A 19046-nucleotide genomic window follows, 5' to 3' on the forward strand; every position below is an offset into this window, starting at 1 on the left:
AGGGAGAAACAAGATTAACTTACGCTGCAAAATGAAATAAAAACCCAGCTTGCCCCTTGCCTAGCATACAGATGCAGTAGTTCTCTTCCAGCATGACAGCCTATGCGAATGGGAATCTGGGTGATGTAGATGCCTACCTTGAATCTGTTCCATCAGTAAGAAAACAGGGCTGCTCTGAGGACTTTTATGCCCTCCCTGGATTTGCATATGATGCTGGTAATCACACAGCTCTTCAGCACTTAAGAGTTCAGGTGATCCCCACTGCAAGAAAAGTAGGAAGCTACCTTATACCAAGTCAGACTATCCATCTAGTCCAGGGTTATCTACACTGACTGGCAGAGGCTCTCCAAGGTTTCAGGCAGGGGACATTCCCAATTCTAACTAGAGATGCCAGGGACTGAAGCTGGGGAATTCTGCATTCAAAGGAGAGATGCTCTATTGCTGAGCTACAGCCCTTCTCCAAATGGACAGGAATGATCCACCACTGACCCTTCTTCTATGCAGGATTCTGAGCCCCAGGCAGTGTGAGATACATGCAAGTTTCTCTCAGGCATTTACCATCCTCCACCTGCCCATTCCTCCCTAGGGAACAGCAGTGATGCCCATCCCAAACCCAGGACGCTCCAGAGGGCATGATGTGAAGGAGGCTAGCACCACTACCTCTGTGAAGATGACCACCAGAGCTGACCAGTTCACCACAGTTCCTCACCTCTTCACTACAGAACATACCAAGTCTCACTTACGGAAAACCAGAGCAGTAGTTCTCTGAGGGTGGAGGTAAGCAAATAAGGAACAAATAGACACTGGAAAAGAAATGAAAATGTCTGTACACTTCTGAGTCCAATTCAAAAAATATCAAAAGAAAGGCCTTTTAAAACTATACTTTTTTATCCATACATTTATTCAATAAATAAACACACTGGAATATCAACATCCCTGCTTTACATTTCTAGGAGAGTTCAAGTGATTTGCAGTTTCCCATGGGCACTGAAGTTGTAGGAAGTGAAGAGGTGAGGAAACACAGACCCAAAAGGCCTATACTGACTCCGAGGGGAGCTGGGGGTGAGAAGAGTCCAGATTTCAAAAGGCATTCTGTGTATGTCCTTCTCCCATAGACACTTTGTTTAGTCCTTCTGATTCTTCTGGCACTGAAGACAGGGCTGCTAATAGGTGGGTACAGAGGACACAGGTGCACAAAATCCACTGTAAGCAAGGCCCCACGACTGGCCTCTTGGCGGTGTCCAGGGCCCAGAAAATCCTGTTGGCACACTTGCCTCTGTGTGGGAAAATGCCTTGTCATGGCAGGCATTGACCCCAGAAGCTGAAGTAGAGTCCCTCAGAGCTGGGCCATGGCATGCCAGGAAGTGGGAGTTAATGAATCATGATTTAATGGCACTTCCACAGCCTCCTCCCTCCTTTCCTGAAAGGACTGGGGACACCCGGCCTGGCAGAGATTCAATTACAGAGACATAGGCCAGGGCTGGCCTCTGACGCTGAGACAGAAACCCAAAGGTGATAACACAAGACCTAATTCCAAATGGTCCAGACCAACCTACACAGTTCACCAGACAGGGTCCCAGACAGGAAAGTCTTCCTTCAGACTCTTCTAATGATTGGCTTTAACTGGAGAAGACAGTGAGAAATGGAACCTGGGACCTTATATGTATAAACACTCTGTCACAGAGAGGGAGGTTATTACAGTATCAGAATTGGAATCCTGGGGAGTCTGCATGGCAAAGGAACAGAAGGTTGTAGAGATGGCAGTGGTGCAGGAACAACACCAACACCCTCCTTGTTTGCTGGCCTGAGGTATGGCTTGACTGGTTGACCTGGGCCATAAAAAGTGGCACTCTGCATTTCACCAGGTGTGTACAATTAGCTGGCAATTCCCTGGTTTTGTTGAACCTTGGAAGTCAGAGTGAAGATGGTGTTCAAGATGAGGAATGGGAAAAGGGAAACTCCTTGTTCAAAATGGGGAGGCTGGTCTAGCATCGGGATATGAGACAGTAGAGGCGGGAACAGAGTTTGATAAGAGAAGTTATATGATTAAGATACAAAGGATTGTGGAGCAGTAGGACATCTCTCATCCACACGAGGTATACTTGCCCAGTGACATCACAGAAGAAGAAATAATAGAACAAAAAAGGTAGAAATTGTAGGAACAAAACTACTGTATCTTGTGGATTCAGAGGGAGCCAGGTGTTATGGTACCAGGGGAAAATCCTAGCATGGCTGAAATCTCCAGGAAAGGGAGACTCCAGAGATTCTAGACTCAAAAAGAAACATGTAGATCCAAGCGCATGTCAACTGGGAGATGTCAGCATGCTTCTACCAAGGTCCAGAAAAACCAATTTGTTGGTGAGCCAACTACAATATGGGTCTGATGACTTTAGCACAGTAATTTGTAACTCCCAGAGGTTCTCAGCTAATAATCGGGTAAGGTCCAAGGAAGTTAAAGACGCAACTCTTCTGCGCAGAGTCTTAACCCAGAGCTAGATCCTGACAATCCCATAAATCTTGGCTACGTGTGCCTCCCAGCCGCACTCCCTGTTGGCTCCAGTTTTACTCAAAACATGTGCATTTTCAGTGTTGTCAGTGTCTTGTTATCAGCATCAGCCTTCCAGCTTTGGCAGTTCTCAAGAGATCCTGCCGGTTGGTGCTTGTGTGACACTGCAATGTGGCATTGCCATTCTTCAGTTACACATGAACACGCTCACCAGAATCAGATAAGCAGTGTCAAACAGAAGTGTTCAGAGAGAAAAGAAGTTCAGGAGAAAAAGGTAGTCTCCTTTTAGTCTGAATACCTGGGGGACTTAGCATTCCACATGGGTCAGTCTTTTATGCCCTAGATCTCCGTCACATCATAAAACATCAAAAAAGCTTCCGGTACAAGCTTCAGTACAAGGCAGAACCACCAGCCTCCAGAAAATCAGCTTACAATGTGCCACAAACCAGCTGTGGATGCATCACAGATGGGAGCCTACAAGATAAATAGCTCAAGGAGACTCAAGCTAATGAGCCAGGCCCCCTTTTGCAGAGGAGACTACTTCCTGGCCCATATATGATAAGCAGCTAGTCCCTATATCATTCAATTACAGCAAACAACTTATTTATTTATTGTGACAGTGCCAGGCCCATGGATGTGATGGAATCCCAGTTACAACTGGCTTATTTAATTGACCCTCAGTACTAATCGTTGACATGGACTAGGGAACATAATATCTTTTGTGGCAATATTGGTGGGGCAATGTGTCTAGACCATAGCTGTCAACCTCCCCTTTTTTTGTGGGAAATCCCCTTATTCCAGCGCCATTTCCCACTGCTTCCTGCTGCTATCCCGGATTGTTAGATATCCTGTAGACTGTCCCCAGCACAGGTGAGGCTGCTGATCCCTTATTTTCGAGGCTGCTGATCCCTTATTTTCAAATCTGAAAGTTGACAGCTATGGTCTAGACGCTACATTTTGTCACAGTCAAAGCAAGGCCATTGTTGGAGGTTTCAGGTAGGCCTCCTAGATGGCTTTACACCCATGGCCAGCTCTACCAGGAAATAGTGAGTCACCTCAACTGAAACAAAGGGAGCCTATAGACCTAGATGTGGCATGTGGCCCACCCTGCCCTGCCCCAACCCTTCTGTCCTCAGGTGCGGTAGAAGACCCTGTCCCATGGCTAATGTCAGAATAAGATTTAACTGGGGGGGGGTTTGTATCTGGAGTTGTCAGTTGAAATTAGTCTTGTACTTTGAACTTTGGTTGAATGGAGACATGGCTTACTAGGACTTAACTCTGGAACAATAAATGCTACTGCTGCAGCTGTTCCGGTTTGTGGCATTTGCCCTCCTTACAGACCAGTGAGGTAGCCTGGAGTGGTGTGATTTATTCAGCAGCAGTTGCCAATGGAGCTGCCTGGGTGCATAGTAGAGACACCACTGAAGAATATTGGAATGGCACAGAAGGTGTGGTTTTTGTCCTGCAACTTAGATTTCTGAAAGAGAAATCACAATTTCACAATAATCCTTTTTTTAATAATATTTTTTATTACTTTTCAACATAAACATACAATTTTATCCAATTTTCACAAATTATCTCTTTTTGGACTTCCTTCAGCTTCTCTGCCAATCATCCATATTTTCCTCTGGATTACGCATTCCCTAAATTTCACAATAATCCTAAATATGTTTTTACTGAAGTTATGGCCTATTGATTGAGTTGAAGGTTCTCCGCCTCCACTCCAATTCTGTCACCTGCAGCAGGTGAAAGTGAGCTCATGGGGACCTACCGACTCTTTATATATATAAAAAGAGACTTGTGGCATCTTACAGTCTAACATGTTTACTGTATGTCACAATAAACCTGTCAGTCTTTAAGATGCCACAGGAGTGTTGCTTTTTGCTGCAACAGCTTCATAGCAGGTGTTTTTTTTTGGGGGGGGGGGTTGAATTTATTTTTGTGATGATCCCGCAAGCTAGTGCTTTTAGAAGCCTATTGTTGGCATATATCTGTCTCAATAGACAATGGAGTGTGCCTCAGGGGGTGAAGTCAAAATCACTGTGTTATTAGCACCAAAGTGACCTCCCTGGGTGCAAGTCTGGGTAACGTATGGAGGTGCTGGGCTGCCCAGATGACAAGTCCCTGCTCTCAGCCTTATTGATGTAGCTCAAAGGAAAGCAGAGAAATACATTGGGCACCCCCTTGACTGCAGGAATTGCCGGGAGGAGGCCTACAAGACACCACCCAATCATCTTAGGGATTCCACTCCAGATTTCCACCCAAAGATATCCCGCAAGGCAGTGGAATTGTGGAAAGTATATAGATTTATTATTATAAAAAGTACTCTGAGCATGTGCAAAATGCCTTTCCTTAAGCAACCACACATATGTTCCACAGTGCAGGCGGTGGGCTTTCCCCCGTTGTCCATCTTCAGGATTTACCTACGTGGGACCTTTCACACGACCCAAATATCTTGACTGTCTTTGGGTGCTGAGGGCACACCAAGTTTCCCTCAAATCTATACCCGGAAGCGCGCCTTCTGCTTCCTCGGGGATTGCAAAGAGTACGCGTGAACAGATGCAGATGCTTTCCCCCCGCTGATGACAGAAACGCACGTGTGATTCACGGGGAGCGGGTGTGTGGGAATGCTTTATAGGTTCCGGACAGTCACAAGGCGCCTCTTGCCAGCCGCGTTACACTCCAGCACTGCAGTCGATGGCAGCACGGAGAGCTGACTACGCGAATGCCACTGGGTCGTTTCGTGGGCGCTGTGAACGGCATCCGCCATAGCAAAGAGATAGAACGCGAAGGAATGAGAAGACGCTTGCGGAGCAGGCACTCCTATACCCCCTACGGACTACATTTCCCAGCATTCCTCGCCATGGAGGGGCGGGGCCAGGCTGGGGGGCGGGCGGAAGCGGCGAAGGCGGAAGCAACAGAGCCAGCACGACCCTGCCGTGCGCCCGGTAACTTGTCTCTTTCCCCACCCCCCAAACTTTCCTATATCGGGTCCTAAAAACAGCTTATTTGCCTTCCTCCTGCTGCCCTTTCCCCACTTTAGGACTGGACTCCCCTAATATCGACACCTTTTGCTGCTGGTCCTCCCCCGCACCCCGCGGTGTTCCTCCATCCCATAATGTGACGGGGGGTATTACTGCGTCCTCCCCGCAGAAGCTTATTGCACTCGAGCAACAGGCGGGGAGCAGTTTATTTCCACGAAGGAAGCGGCTGGGGCTTAAACTTTAGATAGTTGAGTCGTCTCTGCATGTAATATCCAAGATCACTTTTATCCATATAAAGCAATAGGACAGGCGGGTTGTATTTTTACCTGGAAGCCCCACGCTGACTGGAAAACCTTGCCCCGTGGTTCAGGTGGGGGCCGGGTCGTGCTGTGGTTGCTGTCCAGGGAGATTCAGCCTTGTGTTAGAACTTTTCCAGACGGGCGTCGTGTTTGCTCATCACAAGGGCAGTTGTTCAAAGGGATCCGGGCCTCTTCCTTCAAGTTCACACTTCTGCCGTGGGGTTATTGCATTTCCCCATCGCGCATGCCGCAGCGCTTTGTCACTGGTTAAATCTTTCTTTCCTTAGTAGAAGCTTGTGAGTTACCTCGTGAAATACAGTTTTGCAGTTATGATGAGCTTCGGTTGGATAATGCCTGTGACATCAGTGGCACTGAGGAGCACAACTCTTCCTGATGTTTGTGCCGTTTTAGAGAACTCTTTTTAAAGTCATATTTGCCTTTCATTGCTTTTTTAATCGGCAAGATGGTGTGATTCCAGATAGGTGTTGTCTTGATAGTTGCTTAAATGCTGACTGCTTCTTGTCTCTGGTACTGGAACACACACACACACCAGATCCATGAGGTTTCTGTTGCTTGTTATTTTTTAAAAAATTGGTGCTCCTACTCACCCCCCAAATCAACGTGGTATTTTCCCCACCAGCAGCAAGTCTATTCTATGGCTGAAATCCTATGTATCATATCTCAATGGAAAAGGCATTTAAAAGCTGTGGTGAAAGGATTCAAGATGCTTATGTAAATTTTAACATCCTTTTTAGTGGGCAAATAGCAACTGTCCACTAAGAGATCTTAGTTAATTTTGCAAAGAGTCATAGGAGAAGAAGTAGCCCCTTAGATACATTGGCTCAGTTTCTTAAAGCCTTCTAGTTCACAACCAGCCTGATGCCTGGAAGATAATAGAAGCCAGTACAAATATATGCATCTGGGTAAATTTCATTTGTGTAAGAGTGATAAAAGAATTTCAGTTATCCCCCACTGCCCTGCATGGTATTCAGTTATCTCTGTCTATAGTTTTGTGTGGGATGTGAAAGTATCCATGACTAGCCCTGGAATAGATTAGATTAATGCTGTGGCAGTGGGGGGGGGGGGCTTCAATAGACAACTCCCATGATTCCTAGCCGTCGGCTGTTCTGTGTGTCGTTGAGGGGAACTGGAGTCCAGCAATAACTGGACAGGTTACCCATCCTGGTACAATGAACTGTCTTTGAAACTCCTTGTACCAGATTTCCCCCCACCACACATCCAGACTCCTGGTCCTAGGAGCAGTCTCAGAGACTTTGTGCTCCTTACCTTACGTGGGTCTCCTGCTCTGAGTTCTGGCAGTGCTTTGTGTCCTCCCTGCCTTTTAACTGGTGCTGCATTTTGGGAAGGTCATCACTGCCCCTCACCCACCAGGTGAGGCCTTTTCCTGTGCATTTTGGACAGGGGAAAATTATGTGAGCAGCAGCTATAACCCTTTTGGGTACAATGGATGAGCCATGGTAACCGCCGGGCCTTTATTGAATTAGAAAGAAATTCTGTTTGTCAGAGCCACTGCAGGAGGGAAGTTATATGGTGTCCCTCAGAAGAGCTGCGGCGTACCTCCCTCCTCTCCTGACGCACTCATAGTCCCAGGCACTCGATGCCTCATAAAACACACATCCCTTCGCTCCCAGCCACCAGGCTGTGTTTTTCACTGTCTCCTGCTAGTGCATGCCATAAGTGCCATTTTTCATTGTGGTGTTTTCAGCTCTCTTGTCTTGTTCACAGGCAGCTGCTGGTGACCAGCTGTGTGGTGGATCATTTTCTGGCAAGAACAGTGCTTGTGCTGGAATTCAGATGGGGAGAAGTGTTGGGTAGTCCTTTAGTAAGCAGAGGCCAGGATTTAGTTAGGGGCATAAACGTGGTTTTGCTGACAAGTTGGTGTGTACGTGACCAGGCTTTTGAACTTTGCAGATTCTTTCAGTAGGCAAGCACATATAGCAACTACTAAGCCTGAGCAGTGTATAAATTATGTTATTTAAGGTGGATGCCAGTAACCTATGCCTGGCTGTGTGCTGCTTTTCTGTGATTTAGATCCTTTTGTCATTTCAGATTACAATCAAAATAAAAAAACCTTAGGACTGCTGTTGAGTACATTAATGAATCCCCAATATGGCAGCTGTGAGCATCATGGTGTCCTCAGACATCCTTCTGAACACCTGCCTTTTTTGGCCATTTGTGATTTGGGGGGCGTTTCCCTGTTTTCCTCCCTAGTGTGTTGTTTTCTTTGGGATGCATGTAGGTATTCCACTTGTTTTAGGAGCATGTCTCTGGGCATCCCCAGTTCTTCTTTTGTGAAATGGGCATTTTGTGGTGCCCACTACAGTTTCTTAGATTTCCAAATGTGTCCCTGGCCCCAGAAGGTTGAAGGCCCCTAGTTGAATCCATTTTCTGAATAGCATTTAATGTATCATGTTATAACCTTTGGGCTCAATTTCATTTTCTCTTTCTCTCTCTCTGAACTCTGTTTTTTAAAGTTGTGAAACCCTATTTCCATTATGTGTCCCAAACCAAATCAGTTGTGTTTCTCCACTCCTGTTAAAACGCTCAGTTCCTACTTGGGGGAAGAAATTCACACAATTAAGAGAGTGAGATGTAAGCATAGAGGTTCTGGGGGAGCACAAAGTGACTGGGGGGAAATTGCAAAGAGAGCAGCAAACAAGTTAGATAACTGTCTCCCTCCCAGGTTTTCAAGATTTCCTCTGCAGCCTAGGAGACTCAGCACCTACTGTCCTTTGCAAAAATAGAATTCTGCGGATTCCAACTTCTGACCAGTGAACTCAGTTTTCTAATGGGCGAAGCTGTTGAAGCTGCAGCCCATGTTTGAGGAATTGTGGGCTTCACGTTTGCTGTGTGGGCTTCAAGTGGATGGGTGTGGGAAGGGCCAAGCAGGCATCCTTTGGCTTAGTGGGCATGAATTATTCTCAGGAGTGTGGGTACTAAGGCTGGGTCAGGAAGGGCAGGCAGTACAGCCAGCCTCTCACTGTGAAGCCCGTCAGCTGTCCTGCAAGAGCTGCCACTAGGGATGGCTTGAGGCCCATTGCCATCCCTGTTTAGGCTTTGCAGTCTTGGTGAGCCTATACGGACCCTTCTGCGCAACAGAAGGGCTGCTTCTTGTGGGAGAGGGACATACTGAGTGTTGAATATGGCTGTCTGAGCACAGAACTGAAGGAAAGGAGGAGCTTGCCTAAGGGATTCATGGAGGGGCATCTTGCGCATGGGAGATCAAAGGCCTACCCACCACGGAGAATGTCACTTCCTTTGGCCTCTGCCTCTTTTAATCTGCCAGGTCTACCCCACCAATTCCATCCACTTTGCCGGGTTCCTTTGGGCAAAGCTGATCTTCCTGATTGTGGGTGCATCTTGCCTGTCATCCCCCCTTCCTCTGGGGTGTGATGTTTCTGCAGCCTGAAATAGCAGCAGCTCTTTCATCATTGTCAGCTCATCTCCAGTTTGCTCTCACCCTGTGTCTCTTTCCAGGTTTCTGTCCCTGCTCAGCGCCTGCATTTCCCGTCTCTGCAAGCTGTGCCTTGCCCGGCTGAATCGTGTCTTATTTCTAGCCTCCCTCACTTCCTTTGAATTATTTCCTTGTTCTCTCAGCTCTTTGCCGCAAATTCCCCTTTAGTGTCATCTGCAAATGTAATTGTCAGGCATTTGGGAAATAAAAATTGAGGAAACTTTCCCTGAAGTTCAGTTGCATCGAATTTTAATGCTGTTTCTCCACTCAGTATCTTTTTATGGCAATTCTGACGGAGTTGGTCTTGTGCTCTTTTAATCCTGGGTGCCCCTCATCCCATCACTGTCACTCGTTCTTTGTCTCCCCCTTTTCTTATACCCTGTACAGTACTGATGCTATGCTTGGGAGCAGACATTTTAGAAATTGCACGTCCCTTTCCTCTGCCGGAAACCCAGCCATGCTTAGGGAGAAGCTGCATTTAGAGGGCAATAATAAAAAAAAAGCAGCTAGGTGGGGAATGCAAGAACCAGCAATGCAAGGTGCCTCTTGCTTAGACCACCCCCCTCCTGCCATTAGCAATAGCTTATCTGGGGTTCAGTCAGCTCATTAGCTAAACCTGATTTGGCCTGGTATGCATGTTATCAGGAGGTGCTGGTTTTAGATGTATATGTGCTGGATATTTTTTTCACAAGGTCATTCCTTTCATCTTTTTAAATAATCTTATTCCTGTTGGACTCCTTGTTATTTTCATCTCTCTCCCTTTTTATTGATGTGCTCTCTGGCTGGGCCTCTGCCCTTGATATATCTGTACAATCCTGCCTAATTCCCTTAGTTCTTTTGGTCAGACATTAATTCACTTTCCTCCGTGGTTGCATTGTCCTTTCCATGCAGCCTTAAAGGAATGCCATTGACTCCAGACCCCATTCTTATGTCCGACTGGTGTTAGTGCTTAACTCAGGAGACGGGCAACGGGCTGAAAATGAACTGCTTCCTCTGTTGTGTCTTATTATTTTTAAAGAGATTTGTCTTTGCATGTTTGGAATTGCCTCGTGAAGTGCAATTGATTCCCTGTTCTTTGTGTGGGTCTTTATAGTTCATTGGGGAATCAAGTATGGAGGGCAAGAGGGGTTTTTTCTGTTATAAAAGAAAAGAATGTGGAATAATATAGATGTGAAATTGTATGACTCTAAAAGGTGATTGAGAATCAGGGCAGGGGTGGGATATGGATCTCCTGCCATCCAGCTGGCTGGATTCAGAGCTACTTACTGGCTGTATGACAAGTGTTGCAAGTGTTCCTAAGGTGCAAGGGAGCATGACTGAGCCCCCAGGCAATGTTTTTCCGCTTCTGCTTTGCAGGCTGCTTCCTGATGGCAGTCAACTCAGTCTTTTGCTGCTGAATGGGAAGCTTGGAGCAAGTGTAAATGATACGGTATTTATAGCCTTCCCTCAGACCACTGTATGAAAGATCCTGAAAGTGTTGTAGCCCTCCCCGCCACAGAAGATACATCACCCTCTGCCCAGGAAGACTGGGGAAGAAGGGGCAGGAATGGTCGGAGTGGTGCAGGGATTTCAAAACAGAGGTTTTTGAGCTGCCTGTAAGGAAGCATAAAAACCCCCGAGGAAGGCGTGTTCTGGCCAAAGCACATTGGGCATCAATGACTAGTGCAATATTCTTCAGCATCCTGAGATTGGTTCTCCTGCTTTTTTTTGTATTTTTCATTGGATGGTTCCCATTCCCCACCCCCCACCCCTCCCCATGGCATTAACTGGTTCCTGACTGCTGAGTTTTGAATGTTGCTGGCTTTGGGTTTTATTAGACTGTTGGATACTGCTTTTAAGGAAGCTTCATACCTGTCTAGAACCAACATTTCTTTTTTCCTGTACAGCAGATCTGAGTGCTAGGAGTTGTGTTAATGCACACAGCCCATTGTCTCAACTGCTAGACTTTCGTTAGCTGTTCATAGGCATTCCCCTGGTCTACAATAATAAGAAGAATAATAAATTTTTATTTATATCCCGCCCTTACCGGTTCAAAAACCAGGCTCAGGGCGGCTAGCAACAAATTTAAAACACTTAATTATAAAAGCAGCATAAAATACTGTATAAAAACATGAATAACAATAAAATTCAAAAATAAAAATCAATTAGATAATCCCCAGGGCTAGCTGGCTGAATTGGGCCCACAAGGAGGCCAGGAGAGAATTAGCTGTGGAGTCTCAGTGCGGGTGATCTTCATAAAAGGGGAAGGGGAGGGAAGAGAAGGGAAATAAAAGGTGGGCTTTCCTTGGGGTGGGGGAATGGGACTCTGATATTGGGGGTTGGCCCACTGCTACTTTATTTATTGCTGAGAGCAGGTAGGTGGGATTTTTTTGGTGTGTGAGAGATTATATTTAGCTTGTATTGCACCTCTGGCCTATAGTAAGGAACTTGGAGGAAAAGATTCTGCGCAGCCTCGTCATTCCTTTGCCAAGGTTTCCTTGCTGGGGAGGGGGAGGCACTCTTGCCATGTGCCTGGAGACTAAATGAGTGGCGGCGTCCAAAGGGCTTTCTAATTTGGGCTGTTTGGAGTCTCCTTGCACTTCTCTCTCTTTTATTGGCGTTATTATTTTGGAAGAAGCACCCGTTCTGCAGCACGCCATAAAGAGTGACATTGTGCATGTGCGAGCGCTGAGTGACACCTGGTGCTGTCCCTCAAGGGCACTTTGCTGTTCCCCAAGCACCAATCAAGAGCCGCTCCCACTTTGCAGGAAGGAGGCGGGTGGGCCGATGGAGTTCTGGTCACTGCTGAGCCCAGGGAGGGCAGCAGCCAAGCCCCTCGGGCTGGTAAAGGAGCCAGCGTGAGCTTTGCTTCCTCAGTGCTCTGGGGAAAGGGAGATTTAGCACTGCCTTCCGTTCACTGCCCGGTCCAAGGGGTTGCCGTTTCTCTCCTGTGATCAAGGCTCTAAGGTTAAATATTCTATTGATGGAATTATGGATTGAGTGGAATCGGAAACCTCAAAGGCTAAAAATACAGTTTGCTGCCAGGAAACAATATAGGCTGCTGGGAGCTGCTGGGGTGCCACTTCAGCCTGTGCTGCAGCTGGTGTGGTGGATGGATTTCTGCTCTAGGGGTGTCCTGATTACACAGTAGGCTTCCCCTGTTATTCCGATAAACAAACGAGCTCTCTGTTCCAAATAGCAGTGGCTTCAGGTCCCAGTCGCTCGTCCTGGCTGTGTTCCTTTTACAGGATATCGCTTGCTTTTTGCCAAGACAGGCGCCCCAATGGAATTATATTCTGAGGATGTCTTGTAGTGAAAGCTGTTTGTGTGCATTTTCATGTGGCACATCTGCTTGGGTTTTCTCTGATGCGGTTGCTGGGTGATATAAATATATATTTATTTTGCTAAGCTTGGGTCACTATGGCATTCTGGGCTCCTGTTGCTCAGCAGGCTCAGTGGGCTTTGTCTTTTGTCTTATGTTTTTCCTTAGATCAGCCCCGTACAACCTGATGCCTGAGGACTGATGGCGGCTTAGTTGTGACCACCTGGGAGAATTCCAGATGCCCCTTGGTGGTGGTCCTTTCCTCTGCTGCATAGGAAATCCCACCAAAAGGCCACTAGGACCTGAGCTTTCAGTGTCACTTTGCCTACACTCCATCTCAGAGGCATGTGAAGGAGGTGGCACCAGCTTTTCCGTGTCACCTGGCCCACCTCAAGGTGCCTGTTGCTGGCAGAGTGGAAGCCAGCTGTGCTGTTGCCACTGAATTCCAAGAAGGGAAGAGTAGATGTTGCAAGCAGAGGAACAGAAGCAAAGAAAGGCAGTGGAGGAAGAAAAGGGAGGGCAGGTGAATGGGCTCACAGAAAGTCTTATAGGGTGAGAAAAGAGGAAATGACTGGTTAATGAACAGAAGCCAGAGAAGAGGGCCATAGGGTGCTGATAGGAAAGAACATGGAGTGAAAGAGGTGAGGACCCTAAGAGACTTGATGTGATACAGAAAATGAAGAGCATTTAAGGTACAGAGAGAAAAACAGGGAGTAAAAGTGATGGAGGCTGCAGGAGTAACTGAGAGCTAGATAGAGCATTTGGAGAGAGAAAGGAGTGGAGGGTTCACAGAATACTTTTGAGAGAGATGTGATGGTGCAGGGAGAGGATCGCGCTTGCGATGGGATGCAGAGAGAGAAAAACATAATAGAGAATGGATTAAAAAGAAAACGCAGTTAAAATGAGAAGAAAAACGCTCATGTGGTTAGCGGGAAAAGTCTCCCTCAGAGTAAGCTGAGGTGCGTACCTTTGCTTGAGAACCAACACCATTCTTTCAGTTTTGGCACAACGGCTGACTCAGCCTGGGAGCTGCCTTGTTGCTTCTGCGGTCCTTCAGCTCCTGCCCTGCCCCTCGTTGCGGACGGAGGGCTTTAGCGCAGAAGTTAGTGCAGCAAGTTGGAAGTTACGTTGCCCGGTGTAGTGTGAAAAGGAGACACGCCAAGGGACACTGATTCGACCCTCTTGAGCATGAAATGGGTTGGTGCCGAGGCGTGGCGGGGGGCGTCTGATGGAGTGTGTAATAGACTGCGGATGCGAGGGAGATACAGGATCCAAAGGAATGGAATTTGTGGGCTGCAGTTTCTCTCCCTGCCCTTAAAAAACAAACAGAACAAAACAAATCTCTGCAGAGGCTGATGCGGTAGCCATGGCCTAGCTAGGCTTCCTGCAGCACAGGGCAGGGTGCTTGAAATAATAATTTTCAAAAGCCCTGCTGGTCCAGGCGAATGGCCTATCTACTCCAACATCCTGTTCTCACAGTGACCAACCAGATGCCTTTGGGAAATCTGCAAGCAGGAACCAAGCACAAGAGCACTCTCCTCTCCAGTTTCCATAATTCAGAAGCATTACTGCCTCCAGCTGTGGAGACAGAGCCTACCTGTCATGGCTACTAGCCATTGACAGCCACAGCCTCAATGAATTTGTTCAATCCTCTTTTAAAGCCAGGAGGTTGCTATCACTGTGTGAGTGAGTCCCATAGTTCAAATATATGTTGATGAGGCCAAGTGGTCATCTAGTCCAGCATGCTGTTTCTAAGTGTGACCACCCAGTTTCTTCTGGGGCACCTGCAAGCCCAGGCGTCAAGGCCTCAGCTCTTCCCCATTCTTTAAGGTCCCCAAGTGGCAGTGATTCAGGGGCATGTTGCCTCTAAAGCTGTAAATTCCATTTAGCAATCCTGGCGAAATAGCTGCTGACTGACTTCCTCCTACTCCTCTGAAATTTCTCTAATCTCCTTTTGAAGCCCTCTAAGCCAGTGGTCATCACTATGTCCTTTGTGGCAGTCAATTTCCAGTTAATTATGCGTTGGGTGAATAAGAGCTTCCTTTTGTGTGTCCTGAATCTACTGCTAATTAGTTTTAATTGTGTTATCTGAGTTCTTGTGTTGTCAGAGAGGGAGGAAATATTCACTTTCTCCCTACCATTTGCATTTTAAAGGGTGGCCGAACCCCCTTTTAGCGTGACCCTCAGGGGTCCCCTCCAACTCTGCAATTCTATGATTCTGTGTCTCTACTCTGAAGTTGTCCTTCTCTGTACCTTTTTCAGCTCTACAGTATCATTTTAGAGATGGAGTAACCTGGGCTGTACAGCTTTGCCATCCTGTGAGCTGGATTTCATTTGATTGCCTGGATAAGGGCAGCTTGAGAAATGCTCTTGCTTTCACACGTGACACAACAAGCACAACTGCTGTGTGTACATTGATGTTACGCTAGTATTTCCATGTTATAAATGAATGTTGCACACCACCAGGATGGGTCTGGGAACTTGGGGCAGGGCTCCCAAATCTATGTCCACATTTTATGTGATGTCCACACTGTGTACATGTCCATCAGTGTACATCTAATAGGTGTATTTGCTGCATAAAGGGTAGACGTTCCTAAAGAGGGTGCAACAAGGAGAACCAGAGGAGCTAGAAAAGGCTACAAATTCTGACTTCCGTAGGGTTTTAATGGGAGGCACGACCGGCTGTGGCTCTTCAGACCATAGCAAGGTGCAGGTTGTGCTGCTTTGTGATGAGAGATGGTGGCAGGGCTGTCTCGGCACAGATGATGGACGACTCTCCAGTCAGATGAGCAGTGGTAGGGTGGGAGGAGATAGACAGATAAGCCGTTTTCAGGAAGGCTTACAATTTGCAGGCTAAGTTTGGGCTATCTGAAAGTCTTGGCTCTGCACAAGACTTGTTGCATCAGTGGAGTGTAGGTCAGGGAAAGCCAACCTCCTTGTTCTCAGGACTACTCTATTCCCTGGACTGTACGTTGTCCAGAGCTGGAACAACCTGACTTCATGCCTGTCCAGATTCTGTAGTTAATTTGGTTTTGTAGATGCGGATAGCATGTGATCAGATGATACAGGATTATTAATAGGGAATGGGAACTGGGGCTGATTCTTTCAATAATAGTAATAATAAAATTATACCCTGCCCATCTGGCTGGGTTTCCCCAGCCACTCTGGGCAGCTCCCAACAGAATATTAAAATAGAATCAAACATTAAAAACTTTCCTAAACAAGTGGCAGGTTGGCAGTGAAACAGATGTAGACTCATTGCTTCTTTTTCCTGATGAGTAAAGCTGTGTGGTTTTCTTTCTAACAATGCAGTTCAAAATTTAGTAGCATTATTGGGACCTTATTAAGTTGCTTTGGGGGCCAGAGGCAGGCTGCCAGTTAGCTATTCCTGGTCTAGGTGATGAGAGGGTCACTAATACTGTTGATTTTTTTTTTTTTTAAATTGACTCTGTTCCAGAGCCCCCACTCCTTAAAATACGTATTGTATTCTTGGGGTTTTTGTTTCCAGACTTCCTGGTACTGAGTCTAGAGCTCTCGGATGCATTGCAGTCACGTCTTTTCTTTATCTCCATGATCATCAGGCCTAAAAAGCATTGAAGAGAACCTGAGACCCCCTTTGTTTCAGCAACTGTGACTGTAAGGAAGCACTGGAATCAGCAAATGTCAGCAGCCCTAAGATAATAAATGTCCCCAGATTCACTTTGCCATCTTGATGTTGGAATGTGGCTGGCCTGAGAGCAAGCCCAGTAGACTTTCAATCCTAAAAGCCGCCGTTATGTTTTTAGGTGTGGAACTCTGCCTTTCTTCTTTAAGCCCTCCCATCTTCACTTTTCTGGGGCTCTTATGGCCTCTTCGGTTAAATGTTTGGGTTTCCGCAAGGCTGCCTCCGCTCTGCAGGGTGCCCGGTTCTGTGTCTGCCACCCAAATGGTTTTTGTAACGTGGTTATGAGCAGGGCTTTTGTGTGGCGTTGCCCCTACCTAGCAGTAGCAGGCTTTGTTGCCGTGAGAGACCCCCAGAGCACCCAGTTAGCTGAGCACAGCTCCTTGTTCACAGTGGGTGTGGCTGTTCGGAAAGAAATAGATTATATTTTGTGCTGAAAAATGACTCCTCTGGGCTGAAGCTGTCTTAATGATACGTTCTTTTCTCACCGAGTCAATAAAGATGAAGGGGACTATTCTGCAGGTGAAATTAGCTTATTGGAGAATGGAAAAGATCCAAGAGCTCTGCCTGCTTCTTGGTGAGGAAATGGATTGGTCTCTTTGCTAGTCTCCTTACAGTCTGTGTTTGCCCCCGGGTGCAGGGGATAATGTTTTAGCAGCTTGACTACCTGCACCCGTGCTAACTTGTGCTCCATGAAAACCATTTTGTTCACCATCTAGGGAATCCTCGCTGTCCTTCTAGTTTTCTGAAGAGTTGGTTAGGCTGCAGATCAGGCATGAGGACACTGTGACCTTCCAGATGTTGTTAGTCTTCAATCAGCCCCAGATGGCATGGCTGGTGGTCAGGGATGATTGGAGTTGTAGTCCAGCAGCATCTGGAGGGCTCCATCTCTGCTTTAGAGTGAAGGTCCTGTGCAACTCAGGAGACAGCAGAAAAGGACTGTGTCCACCATCTTTGTCACTGTGGCTACTAGCGGTTTGATCCGACACCTGTCCCACAAAAACTTGAGCACAAGTTGCCTTCAAGTGTAGAGCAGGCACCTTGCCCTGTGAATGCTCTCTGGGTTCTAGGGCTGGACAATATCTGGTTTTCAACATTACAATATATCACCAGCTAAACATCACAGTATACCGATATAGCACTGATATATGTGTCTGAAATAAGGCGGGAGCTCTGGCTTTTTCCTGCATCGTGATTTTTGCATAGTGCGCGCACACACACACACATCATGATTTGCAATATATTGCCAGGTCAAAAATTATGAAACTGATATCACGATATGGACTTCAAACTGGTTTTGGAAGATCTATCTATCATCTATCTATCTATCTATCTATCTATCTATCTATCTATCATCTATCAATATATCACCCAGCCCTACTTAGTTCCCACCTAAGGTTGAGTCAGCAGACAGTGAAGACAACTGGGAGCAGGCGAAGTAAGAGCCTCGTGCTGCATTCTGGGTAGAACAGGTTGCCCCAAATCCAGGGCACTGCATTTCAACCATGGCAGAATCTTGCTGGAGTAGAGACTGGCGTTTGGCAAGGGTTCCCATTACCAGCATGATCCAGTGACTATGTGGTGCAAGGCCCACTTTTTTTTAACCCCTTAGATGTGTGCGCTTGATATGGAATGAAACAGATTGAAGTGCAGGCAGATGGAAGGTGCGGCATGAATGATCCGGCCGCCATGCCTGCATTTTCATTTGGGGGTGTTTGCTTCCATTGCCCTGTCTGAGGCTTCTGCGTGGCTCTCTGGCGGTGTTCCTGCCCCTCCAGGCTCTGGGCTGTACATACCGTCTGCTTGGCTGAGGAGGGATCTGTTTTCAGTTCAAATAAGCAGAGGGGAGAAGAAAGGGGAGAGAGAAGCAGGGGCGGGGAAGGTGAGCGGAGCCTAATGCACCGGAGGTGCCTCGGAAATGAGAACCTTGGATGAATTCCTGGCCCTATTGATTGGTATACAGTTTATGCATCCTGACATTCATAATCTTGGTCTGCTTCTGATGGTCCAGATTAATGGGCCCAGGGGCTGTCCATCCGTCACTTCCCATTAATTACTAGAGAGGTGTTTTTCCAGTGATTTACCTGACAGTGGGCCATGATGAATACCCCTAAACAGAGTGGGCAGTGATTAATCTTGTGGCCACACCCTTCCCCAACTCTTCCTTTCCCCCACAACCACAGGACAGACCCCCGAGCCATCCGTCTCCATAAATGTGGCCTGATGCATATTTATAGGGGCCTGGGGCCTGGCAGATAGCAGCCTTGCTGTTTGTGCCAAAGCTTATGAAAAATAAATCTCTCTGGCAAGAGGGGGGCCGCAAGTACCTGGGGCCTCAGGGTGGCGGTTAGCCTTGAAGGCTGTGTGGTCTGGGGTTTGAGGAAAGGGTCAAGGGGGCTTGAGCGAGAGGAAGAGAACGTGGCCTAGCAGCCGTCAATAGGTCTGAAAGCCAGGATTCCTGGACTGCGCTCCTGCCGTTGAGAAAGAAGTAGTCACCATTGGTGATTAGAGCAGCGATGCAGGGCTCGCGGAGGGCAGTATGGCCTAGTGGGCTCGGGGAGGGAGACTGTATGCCGCACACTTGCTCCTGACCCAAGATCAGCTGAAATGGAAGCCCTACAAGCCTGGATTTCCAACTGCGTTTCACAGACCTGTTCCTAATTGGCTGCATGTGTGAACTTGGCCAGTCGTGTAGTTCTCCCACTTGCAGAATGCACTTGAGACCCTTTACAAAAGTGGCATGAGGCTGAGTGCCTGTTTTCAGTGTGGCTTGTGCTATCTGCGAGTGTAGAAAACTGCATTGTCCTGGTAGGAGGAAAG

General features: G+C 47.2%; 1 protein-coding gene across 3 annotated transcripts in view; it reads left to right on the forward strand.

The window, feature by feature from the left end:
- Window positions 1–1726: 1726 nt before the first annotated feature.
- Window positions 1727–19046, forward strand: part of R3HCC1L (R3H domain and coiled-coil containing 1 like) — a 38226-nt gene continuing 20906 nt past the window's right edge. The window contains exon 1 of one of the 3 annotated variants that reach the window (XM_079976559.1): window positions 1727–1865. Coding sequence is in view for 2 of the 3 variants with exons in the window: in XM_079976558.1 (XP_079832684.1) it covers window positions 5232–5454 (223 nt within the window). In the remaining variant the exon portion in view is untranslated. Of the gene's footprint in view, window positions 1866–5197; window positions 5455–19046 lie in introns of those variants that run through there. The other 2 variants (XM_079976558.1, XM_079976560.1) reach the window with 2 other exon arrangements.

This window comes from Podarcis cretensis (genome assembly GCF_951804945.1).
Source record: "Podarcis cretensis genome assembly, chromosome: 5".
NCBI lineage: Eukaryota > Metazoa > Chordata > Lepidosauria > Squamata > Lacertidae > Podarcis > Podarcis cretensis.